The sequence below is a fragment of the Alexandromys fortis genome, unplaced genomic scaffold (assembly GCF_014885135.2).
Source record: "Alexandromys fortis isolate MF-2015 unplaced genomic scaffold, M_Fortis_MF-2015_v1.1 scaffold_45, whole genome shotgun sequence".
Lineage (NCBI taxonomy): Eukaryota > Metazoa > Chordata > Mammalia > Rodentia > Cricetidae > Alexandromys > Alexandromys fortis.
In genome coordinates this window covers 6,683,629-6,711,273 of record NW_026067926.1, presented here as the reverse complement: position 1 = coordinate 6,711,273, position 27,645 = coordinate 6,683,629, and the positions used below count along the sequence as shown (strand labels likewise).

The window sequence follows — 27,645 nt, the reverse complement described above, 5'->3', positions numbered from 1 at the left end:
TACACTCAGACAGGACTGAGGGTGGTGTACATGCACGTGTATGTACCTGCCTTATTGGCCAAAGGTGATATCAGGCTGCTTCCTCTTCCTCGATTATTTTCTATATATTGAGGGAGAGGCTCCCACTGAACCTGGGGCTCCCCCTTTCCTCTAATCTCTAGCTAACTCTCTCCACAGATTCCAGGTGTCTACATCCTGGAAATGGAACTACAGGCAGGCCTCCACAAACACCTAACTTTTACATGATTGCTGGAAGCCCACACTCCAGTTCTCATTCCTGTGTGGCAAGTGTAACACACATGGAGCCATCTCTCCAGCCCCACTGGAAACTCTGTATGGAAATTTGCCACCAGTTTTTTTTTGGGGGGGGGAGACAGGGCAATCCCACATTTAAGAACTAATGATATAGTTATTAATATTCTTGTTGCAGGATTGTTAATAAGGAAATACTGGAAACAAGGGGAATTTACTTGTTAAATAAACATGGAATATGATCTATACCACAGTGGGATTGCCCAGTATTCGATACCTGGGATGGCTCCTGGAACAAAATGGGCCACACCACTAGGTGTGGATTAATGAATGAGTTCAAAGGGAACTTTGAACATGCTGTGTTTTATATATCTATTATTTGTTCAATAAATTATTGTTTGAGGGCTATTACATAAACAAACACAGTCACTTCCCTTACCAAATTTTCAGACTGTTAGAAAAGATGGTCCCAGGGGGAGAGACATGAAGGAGAACAGGGTGTGAGAACACATATACATATACAACGATGCCATGATGAACCCCATTACTTTGTACTAGCCCTGGAGTTTAATATGGGGGCTGTGAGGTGGCTTGGTGAGTTAAGGCACTTGTTGCCAAGATTGGTGGCCTACATTCAAAGCCTGGGACCCAGGTGTTGGAAGGAGAGGACCAACTCCCATAAGTATCCTTTGACCTCCACACATGCATGTTTGGAACACATACATGTACACAGACACAAGTAAACATTAAATAATAAAAGCTAATCATAAACTTACAAGATTAAAATTCAAGGCTGGAGAGCCATCAATCAGTGGATAAAGAATACAGTTTAGCACAACCATGAGGACCTAAGTTCAAATCTCTGTACCCACAAGGCACTAGGCATAGTAATTTCTGTAACCATAACATTTCTGTAGGAGATGGAGGCATAAACAGGAGAACCACAATGCGGCACCATTTGTTGGAGGCTAGGAATATTTTAAAGGGAATGCAATTTTAATGTATTTGAGTTTATAAAGACTGTAGGACTTTGAAAGTTATTTATGTTTTAATGTGAGATCCTGGGGATGAATAAGAAGGAAAAGGTAGTGATGTGTTTGTGTGTCAGATTGCCAAGGGGTCAGTTGTGCTGGCTGGTCTTAGGTCAACTTGACACAAGCTGGAGTCATCAGAGAGGAGAGAGCCTCAACTGAGAAAATGCCTCCATTAGGTCCAGTTGTAAGGCATTTTATTACTTAGTTATTGATGGCAGGGTGGCCCAACTTATTATGGGAGGTGTCTTCCCTGGGCTGGTAGTCCTGTGTTTTGTAAGTAAGCAGATTGGATAAGCCATGAGGAGCAAGCCAGTAAGCAGCACCCTTCCATAGCTTCTTCATTAGTTCCTACACTGTTTGAGTTCCCGTCCTGACTTTCCTTTGATGGTGAATAGTGATAGGGAAGTATAAGCCAAAACAAAAAACAAAAACAAAAACAAAACAAAACAAAAAAACCTTTCCTCCCCAACTTGTTTTTTGGTCATGGTGTTTCTTTGCAGTAATAGATACCCTGACTAAGATGGGGTTATTCTCATTCAAACCACCACATATGGCTTTGGTGTTGTCTTTAACATTGTCTTATTGTGCTTAGTTCTTGTAGTTACATCATGTTTGAGTAAAATCTGAAGTTGTAGTATTTGGGGAAGAGTCTCAGACTCTAACATAAAGCGTTGACTTTCATGCAAGGGGCCAAACATCTTACTCATTTTGAATAAGGCAGCTTAAAGAAATCAACCAACTGGGGCTGGGGATATAGCTCAGCAGGGGAGTACTTACCCTGCAGAGCCGTGGGCTCAATCCCAGTACTGATTTATTTGAATAAATAAATAAAAACAATAATGTCCAATGAGCAATTGTGTTTCATCTATGTAAACTACCAACTGAAATAAAGTTTAAGAATGTTTTATTCGAAGAAAATTGCATCACAAATGTCAATGAAGTGTAGAACTGAACACTTTCCCTTCCTTTAGAGTATGAAGCCGAGCTGCCTACCCTTCCAGAAGGATACAAAGTGAAACAGGAAGCTGCTGTCACAGTGAGCTCGGTGAGTATGGGCTAGGCCTTAGTGAGAACAGCACCAGTAACCCCGAGGGTCACATCCTGGTTTGGGAGGGAGGGAAAGGGGAGACACTGGAGCTAGAACTTGCAACATGGTTCTTCTGAGAATGGAGTGGCTTCAAAACCATCATCTATGCACTTTGAACCTTAGAGTAGATTCTATTAAATGGGACAGCTCACATTTCCTTGTGACCAGCTCATGCTGTAAAACATGTTTACAATGGATCTATGTAGTAACAGTAGTGTGTAACATGAGGGCCTGCTTGTTGGGGTTTCTGTCCTACCCAGTTCCTACAGTCATTATGTCCCAAAGAAAAATCACACAGAATTTTACGTAAGTTATAAACTGATTGGCCCATTAGCTCAGGCTTCGGATTAGCTCTTATATCTTATATTAACCCATTATTCTTATCTATGTTAGCCACATGGCTTAGTACCTTTTTCAGCAGGGTAGGTCACATCCTGGACAGGACTGCAGAAAGAGCTTCCTTCTTCCCAGAATACTCCTGTTCTCATTGCCCCGCCTCTACTTCCTGTCTGGTTGTCCCACCTATACTTCCTGCCTGGCTACTGGCCACTCAGTGTTTATTTAAAACATAATTGACAGAATACAGAATTGTCCCACACCAGTAGTGGATAGAGCAGGTTTCTCTGTGTGCTGAGAGAGGACCAGCAGCCAAGAAGGGAGAACCCTTGGAAATATACCTCAGAATTGCATACCTTTGACAGCCTTAATTAAAAAAAAAAAGACTCAGGGTAAAGGGACTTGAACAAGGTCACAGGGATAGAACCAAAACTGAATTTTTTAGATTTTGAGTAATTTTTTTTTTTTACTGCAGTGGTCTCTGACAAACTCTTGTATTTAAAACTCTTTCTTGTTCTGTGATTGTTCCTTTTTGCAAACACCCTGTTCTTGCTTTGTGGGTGCAATTCTTACACAAATTTCTCTATAGATACTGTCATTCTCTTTCCTGAATTGTTTTTCCTAAGATAGTTGTTCTATTTATTGGTTTTAGTTTTTCTTTGTTACACAGGGTCTCACTATATAGCCAGGACCAGGCTGGCATGGAACTCCACATGTAGTTCAGATGACCTTAAACTCTTAATTCTCCTGCCTCAGCTTTCAGAGTGCTGAGGTGCGAAGTGTACACCATCATACCTGACTATGCTTGCTTGCTTTATTTGCTCATTTATTTTGGAGACAAGGTCTTGTGGTGATCCTCCTTACTCTGCCTCCTAGATGGTGGTGGGATTACTGGTATGTACCACCATGTCCAGCCATGGCTATAATTCTTAATCTTTTTTTTTTTTTTTTGCTGTTGATTTTCTTGATCCGTGTAAGATCTTTAGTTGTGTTCAATCTTAAAAGGGAACTTAAGAATATTCTTTTATATAGTCAAGTACCTACAGGCTATAACAGCATCGGAACCAGCAGATGATTGGGTAGATGGATAGGTAGGTAGGGAGATGGTAGAGAAACATAGTAGATAGAGTATGAAGATAGATAATAGATGGATAGTTGATTGGTGATAGAGATAAGAGGTGATAGATAGTAGATAGTTGACTGATGATCTACATAGGTAGGTAGGTAGATGACAGGAGCCTCACTGGTGAATCATCTTACACATTAACTAAAGCTGTGTGTCTTAGAGTTTGCTATTGCTGTGAAGAGACACCATGACCCCAGCAACTCTTATAAAGAAAACATTTAATTGAGGGGGACTTGTTTACAGTTTCAGAGGGCTAGTCTGCTATGATCATGAAGGGGAGCATGGCAGCATGCAGGTAGACATGGTGCTAGAGCTGAGAATGCTATGTCTTGTAGGCAACAGGAAGTTGACTGCCTGTCACACTGAGGGAAACTTGAGGAAAAGAGACCTCAAAGTCCGCCCCCACAGTGACACACTTTCTCCAACAAGGCCACACTTCCACATAGTGCCACTCCCTTTGGGGGCCATTTCCCTTCAAACCATCACAGGGCAGTCGCACAGCAGGCCGCCTGCAAGCTGGAGAACCTGAAAGCCAGTGTTGCTTACTCTGAGGCTGAAGGCATGGGACACTCGGACACAGGGAAGCTGGTGGTGTATCGCTCAGTCCAAGTGCAAAGGAGCAAGACTTAGGAAGCTGCAGATGCAAGTTCCAGGATCAAAACTCTGTAGCAAGGAGTCCCAGCATCTAAGGCAGGTACAAAGCAAAGACACTCTAGGAGAGAGAGAATTCATTTCCTTCCACGTCTCTGCTACCTGCCTTGGGGGTCCCTATTCACATTGAGGGTGAATCTTTCCCAGCTCAGGCCCAGCTTAGTCTCTGATCACCAGATTGCCTTTACAGACTACCAGATAGCTTTATCAGTGATCTCAGTCAGCCTTAGTGTATTCAGCTTGGCATCTAAAAGTAGCCATCACAGCTGGTGTGCTTGCTTTCCTGTGTGTACACGTCTTGACTTTCTAGATGGGTCTCTTCTATGAATAGGGAAGCATGGCCTAGGTGCTCATGGGAGTAGTTGCCTCTGGAAGACTTCAGGGTGACCAGGAATAGGGCCAATATCTCCGAGTGGGGCAGTAGACCTGTGAATCAGAAGTGGGTTTTGGGGTGCCATTACAATATGCCACAGGAGTTCTCCTCAGGCTTTGCTTTATCTGTTTAGGGAAGAGCCACTGGGGAGGCTGGGGGCCCACAGGGCATGCTGGTGCAAAGGAAGCTACTCAGATGTCAACAGGAGACAACAGCCCAAGGGAAGACATGGACAGCAGCCATGTTTCACGTGACCTCTGGGTGGCATTGCCTTTCTCCTTCTTACTGTTGCAATGCCCAGCAGTTCAGAGTGCCGTGCCCCTTGGGGTTCTACTGGGAAGAGTTGTATCCTCTAGACTGTTTCCTATGGCTTCCCCGCCTTCTTCTCTTGATCATCCAGGCTCACTTCAGCCCTGTTTATTTTTCCCACTTTCATATGTGTTTGCAGGTTTGTGTGTATACGGGCATACATGTGGTGCACGTGTGTTGGTGTCAGGGCTTTTCGTCCTGTCATGTTTGCACCTGGTTCACTGAGAAGGGTCTCTCAATCAAGCCCAGAGCTTGCTGATGCAGCCTTCCCAGGCCAATTGCTCTGGAGATCTTCTTCCACCTCAGAGGCTGGAATTGCAGGGGGTTGCCATACCCACCTGGTGTTATTCCATTTTTCACACTTGTGGGACAAGAGCTGTTACCACTCCCCAGCCTCCTGCTTCTTTTTGGTTTGTTGGCCAATGTTTCAACCATAGGTGGGTGATCTTCCTCTCCCTTTTCCCCACTAAGGTTTTTAACTCCACTGTCATTTAATTTTGTTTTTCCTCCCCCTCAGAACTTAGGACCAAACCCAGGGCCTTGTACTTGCTAGGCAGGTACTCTACCACTTAGCTAAATCCGCAACCCCTTTACCCATTTAAAAGCATGCCAGGAGGGAAGGGAACACTTCTATTCAGAATGTCCCCCAACCTATCTATCTGACACAGAAGTTCATTCCCTTACAAGCTTATAAAGGAAAATCAGGCAGTGTGGCACACACCTTAATCCCAGCACTTGGGAGGCAGAGGCAGGCTGATCTCTAAGTTCAAGACCACCCTGCTCTACAAATTGGTTCTAGGAAACCAGGGCTACACAGAGAAACCCTGTCTTAAAAGCAAAAAACAAAAAAATGATGATGATGATGATGATAAAACCGAGGGCTGGTGATACGGCTCGGTGTGCAAAGGTGCTTACTGCTAAGCCTGATAACCTGAATTCAGTTCCTGGGTCTCAAAGGGTGGAAGGAGAGGACCAACTTTCACAGATTGTCCTCTGACCTCCATGTATGTGCTGTGGCATGTGTGTATGCCACTACCATAAATAAGCTGAATTTTAAAATTAAAAAAATAAAGAAAATCCAATTATCAAAGCTGTTCTGGAACTGACTGCCCTGCCCTGCTGCCTGTAGGTCTCACCGTTGGATGAGCTGGTTCCTCATGGCTTCAACATGGAGCACTACCTCCCAGTGCACCCATTCCCAGTGATGCCTCCTGTGCCTTGTCCTCCCAGGAAGGCAGAAACGGTAGAGCCCAAGACCTGTAAGTGAGGAGGCAAACATGCATCATCTGTAGTTTGGGGTGTAATGTTGACACTCACAGGGTGGGGTGGGGGTGCTCAGACACATAAGCATGTGTGTTGTAGTTCATTTTGTTTTGTCTTTGGAGGCAGGCCTGGAGCTCCCCAAACGGGCTAAGCTGGCTGGAGCGAGCCCCAGGAATCCTGCTCCCTAGCCCTGGGGTCACAAGCCCAGACTGCCACACTTGGCTTGTTCACATTGGTGCTGGGAGTTGAACTCAGGACCTAAGCTAAGCTGCCCCCCCCAGCCTCCCCAGCCTCAGAGTTCTCATTTGTAAGGGGAGTGTTGTTGGATCGCTGACGTCTTTGGAAGGTTAGCGTGTAGTCGAGAGAATGTAGCAAGCACTGTGATTCTCTACTAAATACTGAGCTAGAGACAGGGAGGGTAAACAGATGCACAGAGTAGAAGAAAGGTCTTGTCGTCAGGTCTCCAGGTCCAGCCTGCTGGTCCCTCAGCTCATAAAGCCTTCCTTTGCTCTTTCTCCTTGTGTTGTGCCTTCTGCTCTGGACCCTGGTTAGGCACTGCTGCCATTATTGTGGCTGTCAGGCCCCATCTGTTGAAGTCCCCTATCCCAGCTCCTCTCTAGACTCAGTTTCTGTTGTACCTCATGCTCACACCCCACTGCTCCCGCAGACACTGGCCTCTGTGCTGTGACTGCCTGGGTGCTGCAAGCAGGTACCTGGAGGCCATGACCTGGGCAGGGCCCGGACCACATCCTTGCCAGAGTCCAGAGGCTCACTGGGCCGAGTTTAGTCTCTTAGTAACCCAGTCCCCCTCAGCAGCCTGAAGCAGACAGTGACAAGTCAGACTGTGCTGTTGAATAGATGACACTTTTTGTTTTGTTGTTTTTTCAGACAGGGTCTCCCTGTCTTGCCTTGAACTTCTATGTAGCCAGGTTTGCCTGAAATGTTTGGTCCTCCTGCCACTACTTCTTGAATTCTATAATACAGGCCTGTACCCCCACATCCAGTTTATTGGGTGCTGGAGATCAAAGCCAGGGCTTCCTGCATGCTAGGCAAACACTCAGCCAGCTGAGATGCTACAGCACCAGCCCAGATGGAATATGTTCTCCTCCCTCTATCTCTCCCTCCTCGCCTCCCTCCCTTCCTCTCTCTGTTAAGCATTGAATATCTTTTTCAGATGAACCCAGGTCTTTTGGGTTTTTCAGTGGGACTATTCTTGTTTCAGGTTCCCCCAAAGATTATCTGGAAATGTTCATCTTTCCAGTTCTGCTCCCTGGAATGGCCAGCCTGCTTCACCAAGCAAAGAGAGAAAAGTGTTTTGAGGTCAGTGGTTTGATGGGATGTCCTTATTTTTAGGTTCTTGCTCATTCATTTCAGTATGATGGCAGCCCATGAGCTTGGTACCATTGAGCTATTATCCTCAAAAACGACCCCTTTACAAGGGAAGCCCGAGTTTGGGTCACTTGCCCCCTGCCTCCTGCTCAGCCACAGCATCTAGTACTACATAAATGTCCATGTCCTGCCAACTCTGGCCACCTGGGCTCCCTAGAGGTCTCTGTTGCCTAGCCTTCTGCCTACCCTGATGGGAAATTTGGCATCAAGCAGCTCTCTTAGTTCTATTCCCATTTGTTGTGAATGCTGTTTAACCCCGTGTCCTGCTTTCATTTCCGTGGCCGTGACAGTGCCCTGACAAAGTGCAGCATAGGAGAGGAAAGGATTTATTTGGCTTACATTCCAGGTTCCAGTCCACCACAGCTGAGAAGTCACAGCACAGGGACTTGAAGCAGCAGCGTGTCGTATCACACCCACAGCTGAGAGAAACAAAGCATGCAGGCCCCTTGCTCTCCTCTCTCTTATACACTCCTAGGAGCCCCTGCTTAGGGAATGCTGCTGCCCACAGTGGGCTGTGTCTTCCTACATCAATTAATAGTCAAGGCAGCCTTCCCCAGACATGCTCACTGGTCAGTCTGATCTAGATAATTCCTCAGTAGGGCTAATCTGAGGTGACTCGAGGTTGTGTCAGCTAAAGCTAACAGTATACCATGCTTGCTTCTTATTGGTCTCTGGATTGGGCTGGTTCCTCTGGCCTCTCCTTTCTCCATTTTTTTTTTTTTTGCTAATTTTTTGATTGGTTGGTTTAGGTTTGAAGTTTGTTTGTTTTTTGAAACAGGGCCTCATGTACCTCAGGCTATCCTCAAACCTTATCTTGAAACCCAATCCTCCTACCTGACTCCTCAGGCTGGCATCAAAATGCTATGCCACTGCCTCCAGCTTCCCTGCTACCTACTCTGGGAGATGGTGTGATCCAAGTGCGCACATATGTACTACCGTGCTGAAGCTACTTAACCCCATCCATTGATTCTGTCACAGCCTGATAGAAGCCCTCAGGGCTTTTCTTCTCTGCCTCTCACAGGACGATTTGGAGGACTGCTTTCCACATGGTTTTGAAAATTAGACTTTTGGATGTCCCCCTCTGTTTTGTGAACTTTCCCTAGGGCAACACAAACGCTCTACTTACCTTAGATAAGGCACTAATGACCAATCAGTGTAACAATTTCACCGAAATCCAACTTGGCCAACCAATGTTTATTGGGCTTACTTACAGAGTGTGGGTAAGGAGTTGTAATGGGAGTGTGGGTGACCCCAAAACAGTCGAATCACTGCCAAGTGTCACTCCAGCACGGAAGGCGACCTCTCCATTGCTGTATAGATGGTGTCTCCCTTTCAGTTAACCCTCTACACACTATACATTTTAGCAGCTGCATCTTGTAAGGGGAGAGGTATTGGAAGGAGTATCTAGAATCTCAGGTGAGGGTCTAATGACCCTCCCTCCCTACCCCTGCAAAGAAACAACAAGCCCAGCCTTGAACATCTCCTGTGGGTAGTTTCAGCTGCTCTCATGGAGACGGTAATGGCCACCATGCTCAGAGGACAGTGGTCCACAACATCACAAGAGGGTAACCTGTTGGTTGAGCACCTGCTCTGCACCTGCCTCTCTGCTAAGAGCATCCGCATCCTTTATATCAGTGTTCACATCAGCCCCAGGAAATTCTCTGAGTATTGCCTGTGTCCAGTGATGAGAAGAGGGAAGGACGCAGAGCTTCAGTAGGTTCCAGAATTCAGATCCAGGTGAACGGACTCACAATGGCACTTAGACAGTAGGCAGTGATTATGGTGAAAGGCAGCTGACAGACAAAGCCGGGGTCTGTAAATGTTATCACAGTCAATGACATCACCACATGTTTGGCCTTCTGACCCCACAAGGGTCACTTTCTGAGACAAACTGGTCCTCCTTTGATGGTATTTTTCTATTCCATGGAGACTGTTTCCATATGCCCTACAAAATGTTTAGCTTTTGCTTAGTGAGACCTTGATGTCACCCTTCTCCCCTCACCTTGTACCTGTGACTTACGCTTATACTGTGGCTCCCAGTTGCTCCCCACTTGGATCCACGTGACATAATGTTCCTTTTGGTAGACTTCCATGGTAGTTGTCTCTTTACTTAAAGCAAAAATGAATTAGAAGATATTATTCATATTTGTGCCCTGCCCCATTTCATTGTTTTGTTTCAGGCAGGGCCTCATGTAGCCTAGGCTGGTCCCTGACTTACTCTATGGCCAAAGATTACCTTGAACTTCTGATCCTTCTGTTGCCTCCCGAGAGCAAATGTGTGTTACCATGCCTGACTTAAAGATTGCTGGGGATCAAAGTCAGGGGGTTATGCATGCTTGGGTTGGAGTCTGCAAACCGGGGGGGGGGGGGTTATTCTCCACCCTACTGGTAGGAATTGGCTCAGCATGCTGTGTTAGCTTCTGTCACTACAGTGAAACTCCTGAGATAATCAACTGATGGAGAGAAAATGTTTGGTTTGGGCTCACAGTATTGGAGGTCCCCCATGACAGAGTCACTGTTGCTTCGTGCCAGGCACCACACCATGGTGGCAGCAGAGGGCAGAGTGAAACCACTCACACCACAAGCTAGAGACCAGAGAAGGGGCTGGGACTCCAGTCCCTTTTGGTGACACTCCAGAGACCTGGACTTTGTATTCTGTCCAGCTCTCCCGACAGCACTACCAAGGAGAAGACCTTGAACACTTGGGCTACCATACTACGTGACCATGGCAAATCTACATGATGTTGCCACCTAGCCTGGCTTTCAAGGGTCTCTCCAACTCCCCTTCCTCCCCTTCCTCCTCCTCTCGCTTTTCTTTTCAGGTACCCCCCCCCCCAGCTAAACAGATGCTCATGCCCCTTTCCCTGCCCCAGCCTCACCACGTCAGGGCCTCTGTGCATTTGCTCCTCCTTGTTTTAGAAATCACTGCTTGTGCTCCTCTCCTCTGCATAGTCAAGTGCTACATGTTTTCCAGACTCAGCTGCGGGACACCTCCCGTATCCCAGCTCCCTGGAGGCCTAAAGGAGAGGCAACTGATCCCAGCTCTCAGATTTCAGAGCGCTCATCTGTTCCTCATTTTATGGTAAATTCAGACAGCCTCAATTAAGACATTCTTAACCCACAGATATTTAATTTTATACATGCCTGCCTTCCAACTATTTTGAGTATTCTGAGGACAGAGTCCCTATCTTAGTTTTATACTTCTCAATGCTCAGTAATACTCTACTAAGCCCCTAGCGTTGGTAAACACAGGGCTGGTCCTCAGTGAGAGCACAGTTAGACAGCAAAGATGCACAGTTGTTACTATGTCCTTGGCCAACACCCGTCTTCTTTTTGGAAAGCCATTCTGTTGGACTTATTCCCTAGAGAGAAGTTCTGGACAGGCTGGGGAGCAAGACATCTGTTCCTGAGTTTTAGTCAGTAGCAGGAGAAAGCTCCGAGGCCAGGAAATGCACAGCCTGATTCCCTACCAGTAATTAGCAGTCAGTAAATCAGGCCTTGATGAGGAGCAAGACTCTGGAGCCAACGTTATATAATTTTGAAGTCTGTCTCTGGCAGGTGTCGTGCCACACACTTGCTGTCTCAGCTTCCAAGGACAAGTTGAAGACTGGCCTTGGCACCTTGGCATGCTGGCATCTCAAGAATGAAATTTAGAAAGGGACTGAGGGCATTGCAGCTCTTCTCCAGCTCTTCAAGGCCCTGAGTTCAAACCCCCAGCACCAAGGGTCAAAAGCATTATGTCTGCTTGGGACTGATCATATCCTAGACCCTGAGGTCACCTTCATAAAGCTAGTGGCTCTCGTCTTCCGAGTCACCACAGTTTTCATGCGGATACAAGGAGGACAGTCAAGTGTTGCCCAAGGGATTCTTCTTGCGATAAGACAAGGCTACTGGTGCACTGTTCAGGGCAGACCGGAACCCACAGGGATCTCAATAAATGTTAACTCTGTAGCAATTTAGTGTCTCTGTGCTTCTCCCATGTAACCTCCCTCTTGTTTCTGGTCCCTGGTGTATCTCAGTGCTTGGCCCCAGCCCAAGGAAGGGTGGAGGTGGGAGAACAAAGGCTGCGATGATTTCACGAGTAGGTTTATTTTATTGATAACCTCATGGGAAAGGGGGAAGAGGGCCTTATTCAGACCTGTCAAGCAATACATCTTGGGTCTCTAGAAGGTTCTCCATCGTCATCAAACACCTGCTAGAGCCTGAGCAGTTCTACTCTGGCCCGCAGCTTGCATGACGGCTCAGCAAGGCCCAGCCCCAGCCCTGGGCCTACTCTTTCCTGACAGTACAGGTCAGTTGTCATCTGTGGTCCTGGGCACAGAGGAGGACAGGAACTTCATCCCTTCCACCCACGAAAGGCTATCTTCACATTGCTCTGTGGGAAGTGGTTAGTTTTGCCACATGGGCCTGGTGCATTCAAACTGAGGCCCTTCAATGCTTCCCCCTATCTTGCTCCTCCACACCCAGCCAGACCACAGTGAACACAGTGTTTTCACTAACACGTGGCTTTGCTGAGGTAGACTGTTGTAACCAGAGACTGCTCTTTTGTTTCCTGGCTGCCCAGACCTGAATAATCACACAGAAACTATATTAATTATAACACAGTTTGGCCTAATTAGTTCAGTCTTCTTATTGGCTAGCTCTTATATCTTAAAGTAATCCATTTCTATTATTTTGTGTGTCTCCACCAGGCTGTGGCTTACTGGTTAAGGTTCTGGTGACCATCTCCTTTGGCAGCTACATGGCATCTCCTCAATTCTGCCTACTCTCTCTATATATCTCTTCCAGCCTGGCTATATTCTGTCCTGCCATAGGCTGAAGCAGTTTCTTTATTAACCAATGGTAATAAAACATATTTATAACATAAAGAGGGGAATCCCATACCATCTCCCCTTTTCTGTCTAAATAAAAAGGAAGGTTTTTAACTTTAACATAATAAATTTGCATATAACAAAGCATGTTCAAGCAAGAATCACAGTTACAATATTTAGTCTATTTGTATCTGGCATAATTAAAGAAAATATACTATCATCTATTTTATCTTTGTGATTCTAAAGTTTCATACCGAATTTATCTTTTATTATAACTAAGGAAAACTATAACTATTTCAACTCTTCAAAGACCCCTGAAGGACATAATATTACCTAAGTAAACAGAAAGTGTATTATAAGCAACTTCTAAAACTTTAGAATTGACAGAGACATCTTGTTGCCTGGAAAGTCACCCAAAGTTCTTCTGTATCATTGGAGCATCCATCTTCAGCCTACAGGCCCATAGTATCCCGCATACTTTTCCATGAAGCAGGAAATTAGAAGATCTGTTCTGCCTTGTAATAGCAAAGTTCATCAGTTGCTTTCTTCTATGTCCTGCAGAACGTCTGACAGTTTCTTCTGTGAAACAGGAACTCTGGAGAGCTGTCTCACCTTCTTTAGGCACGTGCAGCAGTCATTTTTCTGTGGGTCCTGCATGTTCAATTTATGCAGCATACCATTAAGCAGTCCAGGCAAGAACAATTTCTTGCCCAAATGGCTAGCTTTGTCACATTGAAGGCAAGTTCCATAATGAGTTTCTTCAATGCCCATCAACCTCTCTGCAGTAAATAGTGCTGCCAGAAGCAGACATATCTCACTGTCAAGTCTAAGTTCTTAAAACATTTTAAATGCCATGTTCTGTAGGTCTTTGAAAGTGTTGAAGATTAACTGAAATATATCTCTGTATATCTAGAAAACCTAACATGACTACAAGTTTGACTATTATAAGTTACTCCCTATTAATCTGTAATTTTTAATTATACATTACATTTTTAAATGAGCTGTCTAAACATATTACTTTAAATAAGAACAAAAACACATATAACAAAATTAACCGTAAATTTGTATCAATAAACCAAAGTTCATACCAACATGAACTTTTTTTTAAAAAAGAGATTGACTGTGACCATTAACAATTTATACCAAATCACTTTTAAATAAAAACAAAACATTTATAAGCAATAATTTTTGGAATTTGGGTTTAGTTTTCTCCAAACTACTTCCTGCTTTTTGTTGGACAAAGTATTTTTAGGGGTTCATGGAGAACTTTTGGGAGGTCTCATTCCATCAAGCTACATTAGTATGAAAGGAATCCACAGGTTCTCATCTTCTGTGGGAACAAAAGCAGAACCCCCTTTCCAAAGCAACATATCCTTAGACTCAAATTTTGAAGTCAAGATACCTTTATGTTGGTTTAACTTAGCAGCCCCTAGAATCAAATGTCTCTCTGCAGTCAAAAAATTCAAAGAAAACACAATAATATGTGTAATCCAGACTCTCTGTGTATATTTCATCTTTACATGGCTTATTTTTCTCTATTCCTTTGATATATGACTGTTTGTACTCTTATGTTTTTATAAATATAAAATTTTACTATCTCTTTAAAGATTTTGTTTTATTTTTTAAAAGCATTTACTTCTTTTTATAACTGTCTATATTCTTTTTTCTCTCTTTCCCAAGCCTACGTACATTTTTTTAAAAACACATTGTGTTTCGTTTAGAGGTCTTTTATGTCTGAATCTGTCCTATGGGGTATCTGAAATCCTTTTCTGACCAGGAACATTTTAAAATGGTAAGCAGTGTGGTTGTAGCAGCCCTGGATGCTGGCTCAGCCTCTCTCGGCCTTTTAGCATGGCAGAGGTGCGTCCACCACCAGCTCTGGGACTGCCAGGTGGAAGTCACCGCTCACCACCTCAACTCTGGGAAGCATTTGACCCATGCTGCCACCAAGCAACTTGCAGCATGCTGCTCACGGACCCCATCCAAGAGTTTGGCGTCCTGAAAGAATCAGAGCACAAACCAAGAAGTTGTCTCTCAAAGAAGCCATGTAGTTTTTGCTGCTGATACTGAGTCAGGAAACTTTCCCTTAATGAAGCCTCGACTCTGTTTGCCTCCAGCAAACAGAGCCTAACTGAAAAAAAAAATGTGACTACCAAGAAGAAGCACTTGGCTCTCATTTTTGTGAGTCTAGAAGCTCTTTTTTCTTAAGCTTTTTTAGTTCTTATGTGAATCCATACCAGGCAGTAGGTACACCATTTTATAAATGGAGACTGCTCTTTTGTTTCCTGGCTGCCCAGACCTGAATAATCACACAGAAACTATATTAATTACAACACTGCTTGGCCTATTAGTTCAGTCTTCTTACTGGCTAGCTCTTATATCTTAAAGTAACCCATTTCTATTATTTTGTGTATCTCCACCAGGCTGTGGCTTACCGGGAAAGGTTCTAGTGACCATCTCCTTTGGCACTACCTGGCATCTCCTCGATTCTGCCTACACACTCTCTCTATATATCTCTTCCAGCCTGGCTATATTGGTTAATTCTTTATTAACCAATGGTAATATTCATAGCAGACAGAGGGGAATCCCACATGAGATTGTAAATCAAAAAGGCCAAAGAGATGATTGGCAGCAAGTCCGGTTTCACAGTAGGGGAGACTCTCCTCTCTGTTTTGCCTGCCATTGGAGAATCCATTGGAAACAGAGGAGCTTGCTGTGTAAGCATGAGGACCTGACTTCCATCCTCAGCACCTAAATACAATCCAGGGGTGGTAGCATTTGCTTGTAATCCCAGTGCTGGGGAGGCAGAGACAAGGTGCTCCCTGGAATAGCCAGCCTGACTAGCCACATAGTAAGTCCCAGGTCCCAGAGAGAGACCCTGTCCAAAAAGACAAGGTGGAAGGCACCTGAGGAGGAGTGACACCTAAAGCTGTCCTCCAACCTCCATACAATGCAGACATGCACACACGTACCTAAAACACAGATGAAATTAAAAGGGGTGGGGAGGAATATCCAGGAAAGTGAGAGGAGTTGTCATCACCTGCATGGTTTGCAGCCCATCAGCAGGGGTCAAACGCTCACCATTCACCAGCCTGTTCCACCCTGAGAACTTTCTAAACTAGGCCCTCTTTTTTCCACCCCCACCCCTCTTGGAGGAAAATTCATTTTTACCTGGAATCCCTGAGCTAGCGAGTGACAGAGGACACCTTAGGTGATCCTGTCTGGGCCCTTGTCCCTCCTGGTAGACAGAACTGAAGGCTGCACAGATGCTAGAAACGCCCACTTTCCCCTCGCTGCTGACTGCTGGGAAACAGATGGATGCTGGCCTCAGGTTATGAAGGCTAAGCTGCTTCAAATTCTCACTCCCTGCTCCCAGGCCCGTGGCTTCCATTCACTACTTGTATTCTCTCTTAGGCTCTACCTGCCCTCTCTCTGTGGTGTTAAAAGCTGCCAGGTGCAGCTGGGTGGAGAGGGAATGAGGCTGGAGGGGTTGGGGAGGAGAGCGCCTCTGGGCCCAGCGCTGTTCCTGGGACTCGTCCTGACAAGCATCTTACCACTGCGCCACCTCTCCAGTCCTTCCCGCTTCCTTCTGCTGCTGCTGGACAGAGCAGATTCAGTGTGCTGCAGCCTTTCATTAAGTTGATAGGGCACAGGATAGGGCACGATGAGACAATGAGATGCTCACAGTGGGGGCTTTGCAAACTCATTCAGAATGTCTGCAGGTGGGGCTGGCGGCGTGGCTCAGTGAATGAGTGTTCGAAGCCTAGCATACACCTCACACAGATGCACACGCACAAGGTTGTCTGCATGTGACCATGGGGCTCAGGGACTGTGGACATAGAGTATCTGTCCTCTTAGGACTGGCCCTGTCCTGAAAGCCACAGATGCTAGTAAACCCTGTGTGAGGTGAAGGGTGATGGAGAGGTTCTTCGTACCTCTGTGTGTCTGAGATTTCCCATAAGACTGACTGGAGGAACAGCGAGCCTGGAACCAAAGCTGGATTCCTTTTGGGACCTAGGGCAGCTGTGTTCACAGTGTGTCCTGTCGTTCACTCTGCTGTTATTTTTCTAATTTACACCCTTCAGAGGGTATGAAATCATCTAAAAGGGCAGTAATTAAGATTTCACATTGAAGATTGCATATCTAATGTTTCATAAATAATCTTGAAACAAAGGAACAAAAACCAGTTTTGAGCCCCAGGCAATGATGAACTGCTTCCAAAGAATCCAAGGCATTTCGGTGTGTATTAGAGATTAACGAGGCAGGCTTGTGCCAACTTGTATTTCATCTTTGACACCTAGCAGATGAGCTGTGGCTAAGTAAATGAAAACAGTCTAAGCATTGGATGTCAGTACCAGCATCCCACACTAGGAGGCTGAGGGGGGAGGGAGGGGGGATGGAAGCGGGAAGGAGATACTGCTGCTAAGAGTTCTAAGTCAGCCTGGGATATATAACTATCTCAAGACAGAAACAAAAACAAGCAGTCAGCCATTGGATGTTGCCTAGGACTTGGATACAGCAGCAATGTGTACACGTCATAGTGACAGATCAGGAAGAATATGGGTTCTCGGAGTTTTCATCTGCAAGAACTGATCAGCAAGCCCAGGATCCCATTGGACCTTTTATTTGCAGTATGGCCTTAAATAATCTGAGTTTGGGGGATGGAGAGGTGGTACAACAGTTAAGAGCACTTGCTGTTCTTGCAGAAGACCTGAGTTCAGTTCCCAGCAGCCATGTCACGTAGCTCACAACTGCCTGTAACTCCGGCTCTGGGGGATCTGATGCCCTCTTCTGGCCTTTTTGAGTACCTGCACGCATGTGCCATACACTCACACACACACACACACACACACACACACACACACGTAAAAATAAATCTTTAACAATGAGCTTTAATTTCCTCAAATACTAAAGAGATAACAGAGTATCTCCTATTACTGGGAGGAAGTATGAAAATATTTAATAATATTTATTTAGTAATTCTCATGGGTACCAAGGAATGTTAGCTCCTTTGCCTTCTCCCAGGATGCTCAGATCTTTGAATGCTACACATATCCAAGACAGGTTAGATATTCACTTTTTTACTTTCCTGACTTAGGATTTCTTAATTAAATATGATTCTCTCCATTTCTCCGTGCCCTGGTTGCATGACCTTTGGTTGGACTATTCTTGAAGGTTTAAAAATGCACTTATTTCTGCCTCCACATTTGTCACCTCCAAGTGGAACGTCTGCTATTCTGGTTTGCCCTTTTCCCACGCAGCTGTTCCTCTCGTGCTGTCACCGGGCATGGATGCCTCAGCTGAGCAATGCGCAGCCTCTAGACAAAGCTCACACAACTGGGGCTTCTCTCTCTGCCACCAGCCACCAGACTCGCATCCAAATGGCTCTTAAACAGTGGAGTCATTCATGGCTTAGTGGAGCCCTTGACATTTCATCTTGATATGGCTAAAGAATAATTGCTGGCTTCTAGTTTGCTCTTAAGATGCTGGCTTATGGTTATTTATGCTTGGTTTACTTATTTTCTGTTTTGCTTCACAGTGTGGCTCGAAAGCAGCAAAATGTTTACGATGGTTGGGTGGCTGGATGAACGGATAAGTGGGTGACTATTGTTCTTTCAAAGTCAGGGCCTGTTCTGAAGATTGCAGTTACGTGACAGAGCATGTTATGAATGTTGCTAGTCTTCTGTTAATCTCCTGTAGCTATTGCACATAAGAGATAATTTCTTCTTTTTCAAAATCTCTGCATGTGCTTACGTGTATGAGGAAGCTGTGTGTTTGTGAGTGCAGGCACATGTGTGCCATTAGCACATATGTTGAGGTCCGCAGACAACCTTAGGTCTCAGTCTTCACTTTCCACCTTCTTGAGATAAGGTCTCTTGTCTGTCACTGTATGAGCCCAGATATTTGGCTGGCAGCTTCTGGGGAGTCTCCTGTTACTATCTCTCATCTCACAGTGGGGGCAGAGACAGTGGGGGCGAGGGCACTAGAACTCTGCAGACACAGTTCCTTCTGTCCCCAGCCTTGCAGGGGTTTTAGGGATCCCAACTTGTGTACCAAATGGTTTAGGCATTGACTGACTCTTCTCCTAGGCCCTATAAGTGGTAATTCTGGAAGGGACCTGCACGTGCTTTGATCTGCTGGTTATTTATTTATTTATTTATTTATTTGTATGGGGGGGGGTAAATGATGGAGCTTGTCAGGGTTTGGCATTTAAGTCCCACCCTATGGCACTACTGAGAAGTGGTGGAACCTTTAGTGGCAGGAGAGGGGAGGGTGGAAGGAAGTTAGGTCATTGGGTGTGACCTTCCTCGCTCTCTTTTCGCTCCCAGCTGTCAGGAGGCAAACAGCCCCTTTGTGGCAGTGTTTGCTGTACTTTGCCACAGTGCATGGACTGAAACCCTTAAGTGCGTGAGACAATAAATCTTTCCTTCTTCAAGTTGCTTATCAGTTATTATTTCTGTGCAGCCACAGCTTTGTAACATCATTTGCAAAAGTATCTTGTTCTCAGCCAGCAGGGCCCTCAGGAGTTCTTTTCCTTCCCATGTCGCCACTGCCACTGCCTTTTTCTTCCTCCTTCTTTGTGAGACAGCACTACTATTGTAGCCCTGGATGTTCTGGAACTCCTGATGTAGACCGAAATAGCTCTGAGCTCAGAGATCTGCCTGCCTCTGCCTCCCAAGTGCTAGGATTAAAGGGATGTGCCCTTATATCCAGCCTTTCCCTCTCTTTCTCGATCCTGCTTCAAGGAGGGCCTACTTCCTGGTTCACTGATAATACAACTCTTCTCCCCTGACACACACCTTTTATTTTTTTCAAGACATGATCTCTTCTTGCTGCTCAGGTTGGCCTCTAATCAGTATGTTGCTGAGGATGGCCTTGAACTCCTATAATCTTACCTCCACTCTGCAAGCCCATCTGACGGTGCCTCCAGTCTGTCTCTTTTCATACCTAGAGTCTCTAGGACCAAGAGTCGGGGCTCTCATGGCCCCCTTCCCACAAAGCTCGGCTCAGTAGCCTGTGCCAGCTAAAGAGACATGATTGTAAAGAGCAGAGACAGGAGATTTATTCAGTGTGGCCACATTGGGAAGAGAAGCAGCTAAAAGAGGCGCAGGGATCCAAATCTGTCTTTGGGATACTGACATGAGAGGACAAGGGGCGTGTGCGATTAAGTAGGCCTGGTTAAGGTGGGCTCCAGCTGATCTTAGCCCCCTTTCAGTTCTGCACAGGGATTCATCTCATCCTCAGGCCTCCATCGCTTCTGCTCCTCAGTGTGGCCTCACCATCGTGGGTAATTGCTACATGAGGAAAGGAATCCTCAGTGACAGGAGGAAAGATTAGGGACAGCGATTTGTCCCTGTGTCTTCATTCAAAGTAAAGGAGACAGACAGAATGAAGGCAGAGATGTCAGGCTTCCATCCTGTCTTCAGTTACCTTGTGGGCCAAGTGAGGAGACCATGCCTTTTAGGAAAAGCAGCTTCTAGACACCTGTTTCAGTTCCCCTCACAGGCTGTACTCGTATGACCTAATCACTTTCCCCGTCCTCGGCTCTTGATGCCTTCACCTTAGCAGATGAATTTGGTGGGAACAGGGACGCTCAGAGCGCAGCATGTAATTACCTTTCGCACAAGAACACTCAAGCTCTCTCTCAGCAGATCGCAAGCATGTGTTTGTGCATGAGATTCCATTGGTTCTGGAGAATGACCTGGTGGTGTAGCTGATGTTCTTAGCAGTCTGGATAAAAAAGGAATATCGCATTTGCATTTACAAGGTCAGAGCCAGTCCCTGACTGAGCCAGGATGCCGAGCAGTGCTGCTGCACCTCAGCAGCTCACTCCGGTGACTTCCTAAGCATCATCCTAAGCAGATGATGGTGGAATGATCCTGGAAATGGTCCTTCCTCATCAACAGAGATGAGGAACTCCCTACAAGCCAAAACCAGTCCTGACAATCAAATGGGTCCCAACAGCCAACCCCAAATTCTTATTTGGGGACTTAGCACCTCAATGAAATGTAACACAAAGTAGGGACTCTTTTGTAACGACCTGTCGGCTGCCATCTGAATCAGTGTCAGGAGGCCGGCTTACCCACAAGTGGCTGTTTTTGATATTAAAGTCACTGTGTGTGCTAGGGTCTAATTATGTTAGTTAGTTCTTCTGCTGCTTCAATAAAACACCGTGGCCACGGCAACTTATAGAAGAAAGTATTTATTTTGAGCTTCAAGTTTCAGAGGATTAGCGTCCATAGCGGTGGGGACAGAAGGTAGAAGACATGGCACCTGGAGCTGGATCAGAGAACTCACTTCTCAAACCACAAGCAGGAAACGGAAAGATCCAGCTCAAGCCCTCAGTGACACATCCTCAAGTAAGGTCACACCCTCCAAGCCTCGTCAAATGGGGGAATCGAGCATTCTAACGCTGGAGATCTGGGGACCATATCATTCTAACCATGACACTGCTTTTATATTGCCATCTTGTTTTGGTGATAGTGGTGATAGTGGTGTTTTGAGACTGGAACATAGCCAAGGATGACCTTGAGCTTCTGATACTCCTGTCTCCACCTCCTTAGTTCTGGGATTACCACTGTGTACCACAGCACTCAGTTTTATGTGGTGCTAGGGATTAAGATCAGGGCCTCCTGCACAAGAGGCAAACACTCTACCAGTGAGCCCCAGCCCAGCCTTGCGCCGTCTTCAGTGTAGCTCCAAGACTTCTCTTGTGGTACAGTGATGGTATCCCCCATCTGGCAGCAAAAGAACCCTGGGGTCATCCTTGGGTTATCTTCCCTACTTTGTGACTGAAGAAACTGAGGTCCAGAGAGATGCACAGTTAATTCACAAGACTTCTAAGAGGAAGAGCCAGGGTCCAAATCTGGCATTCTGGTTCCAGAGCCAACATTCATCAAGGTAACAAGGCCATTGGTGCAAGAAATATGTCCCATTATGCAATGCAAAGAAGTGAGCCATGTGAACAGAGAGATATGTTTAGCTTAATTTGAACATTGCGCACTGCATATAAATAGATCGATACCCAAAGCACCACGAGATAGCCTATAAATATGTATACTTTCTATATACCAAATTTAAAATTTTTTAATGTTTTTAATTTTTCAAAGAAAAAAACAGTTCCCATGACGACTCTTTAAACTGCTGTCAGACCCAGCTTGTGAACCATGCAAGCAAAACCTTATTATAACTTTATAGTTGTGTTCCTTTTCTTGTGCCCGTCTTAACAAAGGAGCATTGACCACTTCGTTCCCCAGACTTGGCTGGAAGTTGTCTTTGTTTCTAAAATCAAAGTCCAACTTTGAGAACAAGGCTTTAAAGACAAAATCCAACGGCCCTGTCCCAAGGGTGACCCCAGGGTTCTTTTACAAATGAAGGGCAGTGGCTTCGTGGTATGACTCTCCTCCTTTGGCTTGGAGCTTTGTCTGCAGGGGCATGGCTTTCTGCCAGATGGCTGAGGTAGCAGTCTTGACCGACTGCCAGATGGGGGATACCATCACTGTACCACAAGTTGTGTTTCAGTTGTTAAACACAAACAGCATCAGTTAACTTTTGACCACAAAAATAGCTTCCATTAGTGACTTAAAATTATGGTTGTTTATTTAGCTCATCATTTTTTCTATGAATCAGCAGCAGTCAGGACTGGACTTGCCTGGGATGTTCTTCCAGTCTTGCTGTGTGTTCATTTGTTCATTTCACACACACACACACAGAGAGAGAGAGAGAGAGAGAGAGAGAGAGAGAGAGAGAGAGAGAGAGAGAGAGAGAGATAAATGTTTAAAAAGAACCTACTCAGGAGCTGGAGCCATGGCTCAGCTTTGGCTGCTCTTCCAGAGGACATAGGTTCTGTTCCCAGCACACACATGATGGTTTGCAACTGTCAAATCCTACTTGCCAGAAACCTGGGACAAATGGCCAACTGTGGTGCCTTTTAGCGTACTGAAATGCATGCAGACCTCCAGGCCCACTCAGTACCTGTGGCACCTCTTCTCACCATAGCTCCTACCACAAACCTCTCCAGCCCAGGGGCTTTGCTTTCCCTCCCCCAGCTGCTCATTCCTATATAACCCTCGGCCATGCTCTTTCTTGCCTCCTCCTTTCGGTCCACTTGTTCTTTCTTCTCTCTTCTCCTTTCTCTCTCCCCCTCTCTCTCTATTTCTCTCTCTCACTCTCTCCCTCCCTCCCCCTGTCCTCTCATGGCCTGGTTGAGTCTGGACTCTTTAGATATAGAGACATCTGAAGACGGCTGTTCTCTCCCTCATATCCACAGTACAATCCTCTCCTCAGCCATACCTCGGAGCAGTCATGTCCTCCTTTCATTCAGAGACCATCTGTAACTCTAGATCCAGGGGATGCAACATGCTTCACAGGTACCAGGTACACATGTGACACACAGACATATGTGCAGAAAGTCATCCATCCACATTAAACCATAAAAAGTAACGTAAAAAAAAAAACAAAAACACCTAGCATCCATTAACTGTTTGGAAAACAAAGTCTCTAAGAGGAGCTTTATTCCCTCCTGGTTCTTCTTGTCTGTAGGTTTGTCTGAGTGAACGGTGGATGGCATCCTGCTTAAGATATAATTAAGAAAAAGATTCCTTGAAGCAGGCACGTGCCACTCCACCCTGCTTTCTAGATAGCATAGACAGACAAGGAAGGACTCTTGCTGCCCTCGTCCCCAGGCAGAGCGTCTCTAATGTGAACCTCCAGAGTGTGTAACTCCTTTCTTCTCAGTCTCGAGCACAGGTTGGCCTTAGACTTGTGCTCCTCCTGCCTCCGCCTCCCAGGTGCTGAGGTGATGGGCATGAGCCACCGCTCCTAGCTCAAACAACGCTGGACATCGAGCCTAAGGCCTCCTGCATGCCAAGCAAGCACTATATCAGCCAAGCTCTATCCCCAGCCCCAATATCTGAAACTTTGAACAGCAACACGATGCCATAGGGGAAAGTTGTATACTGTGCAGGATGGTTTTATGTCAACTTGACACAAGCTAAAGACATCTAAGAGGAGGGACCCTCAACTGAGAAAATGTTCTATAAGATCAGGCTGCGGGCAAGCATGTAGGCAATTTTCTTTCTTTTTCTCTTTAAAAAATTTTTAAAACAATCTTATTTTACATACCAATCCCAGTTCCCTCTCCCTCCTGTTCTCCCGCTCCCCCACCTTTTTCCTATCCCATCCCCCATCCACTCCTCAGAGAGGGTAAGGCCTCCATGGGAGTCAAAAGAGTCTGTCACATCACTTGAGTCAGAACAAAGGCCCTCCCTCCTGTATGTAGGCTAAGCAAGGAATCCCTCCGTAGGAAATAGACTCCAAAGAGGCAGTTCATGCACTAGGGATAAATACTGGTTCCACAGGTAGTGGTCCCACAAACTGTCCAAGCCACACAACTGTCACCCACATTCAGATGGCCTAGTTCAGTCTTATACAGGTTCCCCAGCTGTCAGTCCCACTAGCTCGAGTAAGCCATTCCTGTGGGTTTTCCCATCGTGGTCTTGCCCCTTTGCTCATAATATCACTCTTCCCTCTCTATGACTGGACTCCAGGAGCTCAGCCCAGTGCTTAGCTTGATCTCTATATCTGCTTCCATCAGTTACTGGATGAAGGTTTTATGATGACAATTAAGGTGGTCATCAATCTGATTGCAGGGGAAAGGCAGTTAAGGTACCCTTTCCATTATTGCTTAGAATCTTAGCTGGGAAATTTTCTTAATTAGTAGTTGATGGAGGAGGGCCCAGTCCATTGTGGGTGCTGTCATCCCTGGACTGGTAATACTGGGCTCCATAAGAAAACAGACTGAGGGCTGGAAAGATGGCTCAGTTGTTAAGAGGACTGCCTGTTCTTCCAAAGGTCCTGAGTTCAATTCCCAGCAACCACATGGTGGCTCACAACCATCTGTAATGGAAACTGGTGCCCTCTTCTGGCCTGCAGGCATACATGCAGACAGAATACTGAGAATACTGAATACATAATAAATAAAATCTTTAAAAAAAAAAAAAAGAAAACAGACTGAGCAAGCTATGAGGAGCAAGCTAAGCGGTACTTCTCTATGGCCCTTGCTCCGCTCCTGCCAGCAGGTTCATGTTTGAGTTCCTGTCCTGACTTCCTTCAGTGATGAACTACAATATGAGAGTGTGAGCCAAATCAGCCCTTTCCTCCCCAAGCCGCTTTTGGTCATGGTGTTCATCACAGCAGTAGAACCCTGACTGAGACATATACCATGAAACTGACATTTAAAGTATTTTAAAATATCATGTATAATTACTTCAGGTTTTATGCATAAGGTGTGTAGGGAACATAAATAAATTTTTTTCACGTTTCGGCTTGGCTTGATTCCAACATATTCACAGAACCCCAAATTCTGAAACTCAGAGCAGTTCTGGTCCCAGGCATTTTGGATAAAGGGATTCTCAATCAATAACCCCCTTTTAAAAAAATGATACATGTCAGTGAAACTTAAAGTAGGGGTTCTCAACCTGTGGGTCGCGACCCCTTCAGAGGTCAAATGACCCTTTCACAGGGGTCACATATCAGATTTTTTTTAAAATATTTATTTATTATGTATACAATATTCCGTCTGTGTGCATGTCTGCTGGCCAGAAGAGGGCACCAGACCTCTTTACAGATGGTTGTGAGCCACCATGTGGTTGCCGGGAATTGAACTCAGGACCTCTGGAAGAGCAGGCAGTGCTCTTAACCACTGAGCCATCTCTCCAGCCCCATATCAGATATTTTTATTACAGTTAGTAACAGTAGCAAAATTACAGTTATGAAGTAGCAGTGAAATACTTTTATGGTTGGGGTCCCCACAGTATGAATAACTGTATTAGAGGGTCACAGCATTAGGAAGGTTGAGGACACTGACTCAAGGTTGAACTGTTGGGAATAACGATGAGCTCGGTGGCTGGACATGCACTGTGAAGACCCCTTTCAGGGATGAGGGGCTGCTAGGATTACAGCGTGTGCTCAAACAGAGCAAACAAAACAGAAAAACCTGAACGTACCCCAGCCTTCTTTAAAATATTTTCTATTTGTACTTTGAATGTTTCATATATTTTTACAATATATTTTGATCATACCACCTAACGCTATCTCCTTTCAATGTCCCCCAGGGCCTTACTCCACCTCATGGTATCTTATATCCTTTTATGTGTTGGTGTTATTAATAACCTCTTGAGTATACTTAATGCACGCACATGTGGCCATTGGCCATTGACTGGAGCATGAGCTACCAGTGGCCATATCCCCAAAGGAGAGACCCTCCCTCTCCCAGCAGCTCTTGACTGTCAGTCGCTCCTCTCCTAGGAGTGGGACCTCGGGGCCTTTCTCCATCCGTCCTGGGATTTACACTGGCCTCATCTTGTGCAGGTCACTGCTGCTGTTAGTACAATAGCCACGTCATGTCCAGAAATCATCATTTCACAGCTTACCTCCCATCCGTGGCTCTTGCATTCTTTCTGTCCTCTTTTCTTAATGTTCCCTGAGCCTGGGGTGCAGGAGGTTGATGCAGACAACTCAGCCATAGCAGAGAGCTCAGTGATTAGAGCCAGCACGCTCTCAGCTGTCGCCCACTGCAGAAGGAAGTTTCTGTGGCGAGAGCTGAGAGCAGCACCAACTATGATGCAAACATAATTATTCAGAAGGTCGTTTGTCAGCAGGGCCATTTATCAACACAGCAGAGTCAGCCTTGGAACCTCTGCTCCTCTCAGACTCAGTCTGCTCCTGGAAACTTGTCTGTACAGTGGAAGCCACTGGAAAGAGATTGACAATGGGTCCACTGAATTTTATTTAGACAGAGTTTGCAGCCCAGGCTGCCTTAGACTTACTCCGCCTGCCTCTGTGCTCTGGAGTGCTGGGGTTACAACTGTGCTCCCTGTCTAGCCGGGACTTTTCAACTTGCTACAGCCACAGCCGCTGTGTGAGAGGTTGACCTGAAAGCGTTGTGACCTTAATCTCCCTAAGCCTTAGTTTCTTCCTCTTTACAATACAAATGATCCCAACTGCTTTATACAAGAATATATGTGTGAGAATTTAGTAAGAAAATGTGTTTAACTTTAGTGTCAGCTCAGTTTGGCATTTGCTGGGAAATGTAATGATAAAATAACAAAGCTAACTTGAAAAAAAAGTTACTTGGTCCTAGTCTTAGCGATTCTATTTTGTGTTAAAACACCATGACCAAAGGCAACTTGGAGAGGAAGGACAAACTTGCAGCTTATCCATCATCCAGGGAAATCAGGGCAGGAACTCGGAGGCAGGAACTGAAGCAAAGGCCGTAGAGGGGAGCTGTTTACTGGCTTGTTCCTCATGGCTTGCTCAACCTGCTTTCTTACAGAACCCAGAACCCGCTGCCCAGGGATGGCACTGCCCACAATAGCCTGGGCCCTTCCATAGCTGTCATTATTTGACACCATACCCCACATACTTACCTACAGGCCAATCTTAAGAAGGCATTTTCCCCCATTATCAGATAACTCTAGCTTGTGTCGAGTCCATATAAAACTAGGCAGCACAGTCCTGGAATGGAGGGCTAGAAATGAGTCCAGTGTCTGAGGAGGAGGCCATCTGAGGCTGTGCTGGTGCCCGGATGCAAGAAAAGGTTCTGGAGTCAGACAAGCAGCCTTGTGTCTCCTCTCCTACTCCTGCAAGCCCTGGGGCCCTGGGAAGATTCCATCAACTCCAGGAGCCTTGGTTTTCCAGTCTGGTCGATGGGAGGGTGATGCTTTAGTAGTACCTGTCTCCCCAGGGCCACTGGGATTAAAGACGGGTACGTGACAAGCAGTAAGAACTGTTGTTCCTGTCATTAGGGGCCTTACTTGAAAGGAGACAAATGCTAGCACATGAGAAACCAAAGCATTGTGGGGAGCTGCGTCCTGGTTGAAAAAAGAGTGAACTCTGTTTGGGGCAGGCACATGGAAATGGATCTACACAGGTGTATCATGGGAGCTTCTGTCAAAGCTGCTTTTTACCTGTGTCTTCTTGTCTGCAGACCTTGAAGGGCATGCTCCAGACTC

At 45.7% G+C, this 27,645-nt stretch overlaps 1 protein-coding gene across 1 annotated transcript in view; it reads left to right on the top strand.

The window, feature by feature from the left end:
- The window catches only part of Iqck (IQ motif containing K), a 116,913-nt gene that overhangs the window by 7,179 nt on the left and 82,089 nt on the right, over nucleotides 1-27,645 (top strand). Inside the window, exons 2-4 of the mRNA XM_050143383.1 lie at nucleotides 2,258-2,331; nucleotides 6,298-6,427; nucleotides 7,654-7,751. Of these exons, the coding sequence (XP_049999340.1) occupies nucleotides 2,258-2,331; nucleotides 6,298-6,427; nucleotides 7,654-7,751 (302 nt within the window). The remainder of the gene's footprint in view (nucleotides 1-2,257; nucleotides 2,332-6,297; nucleotides 6,428-7,653; nucleotides 7,752-27,645) is intronic.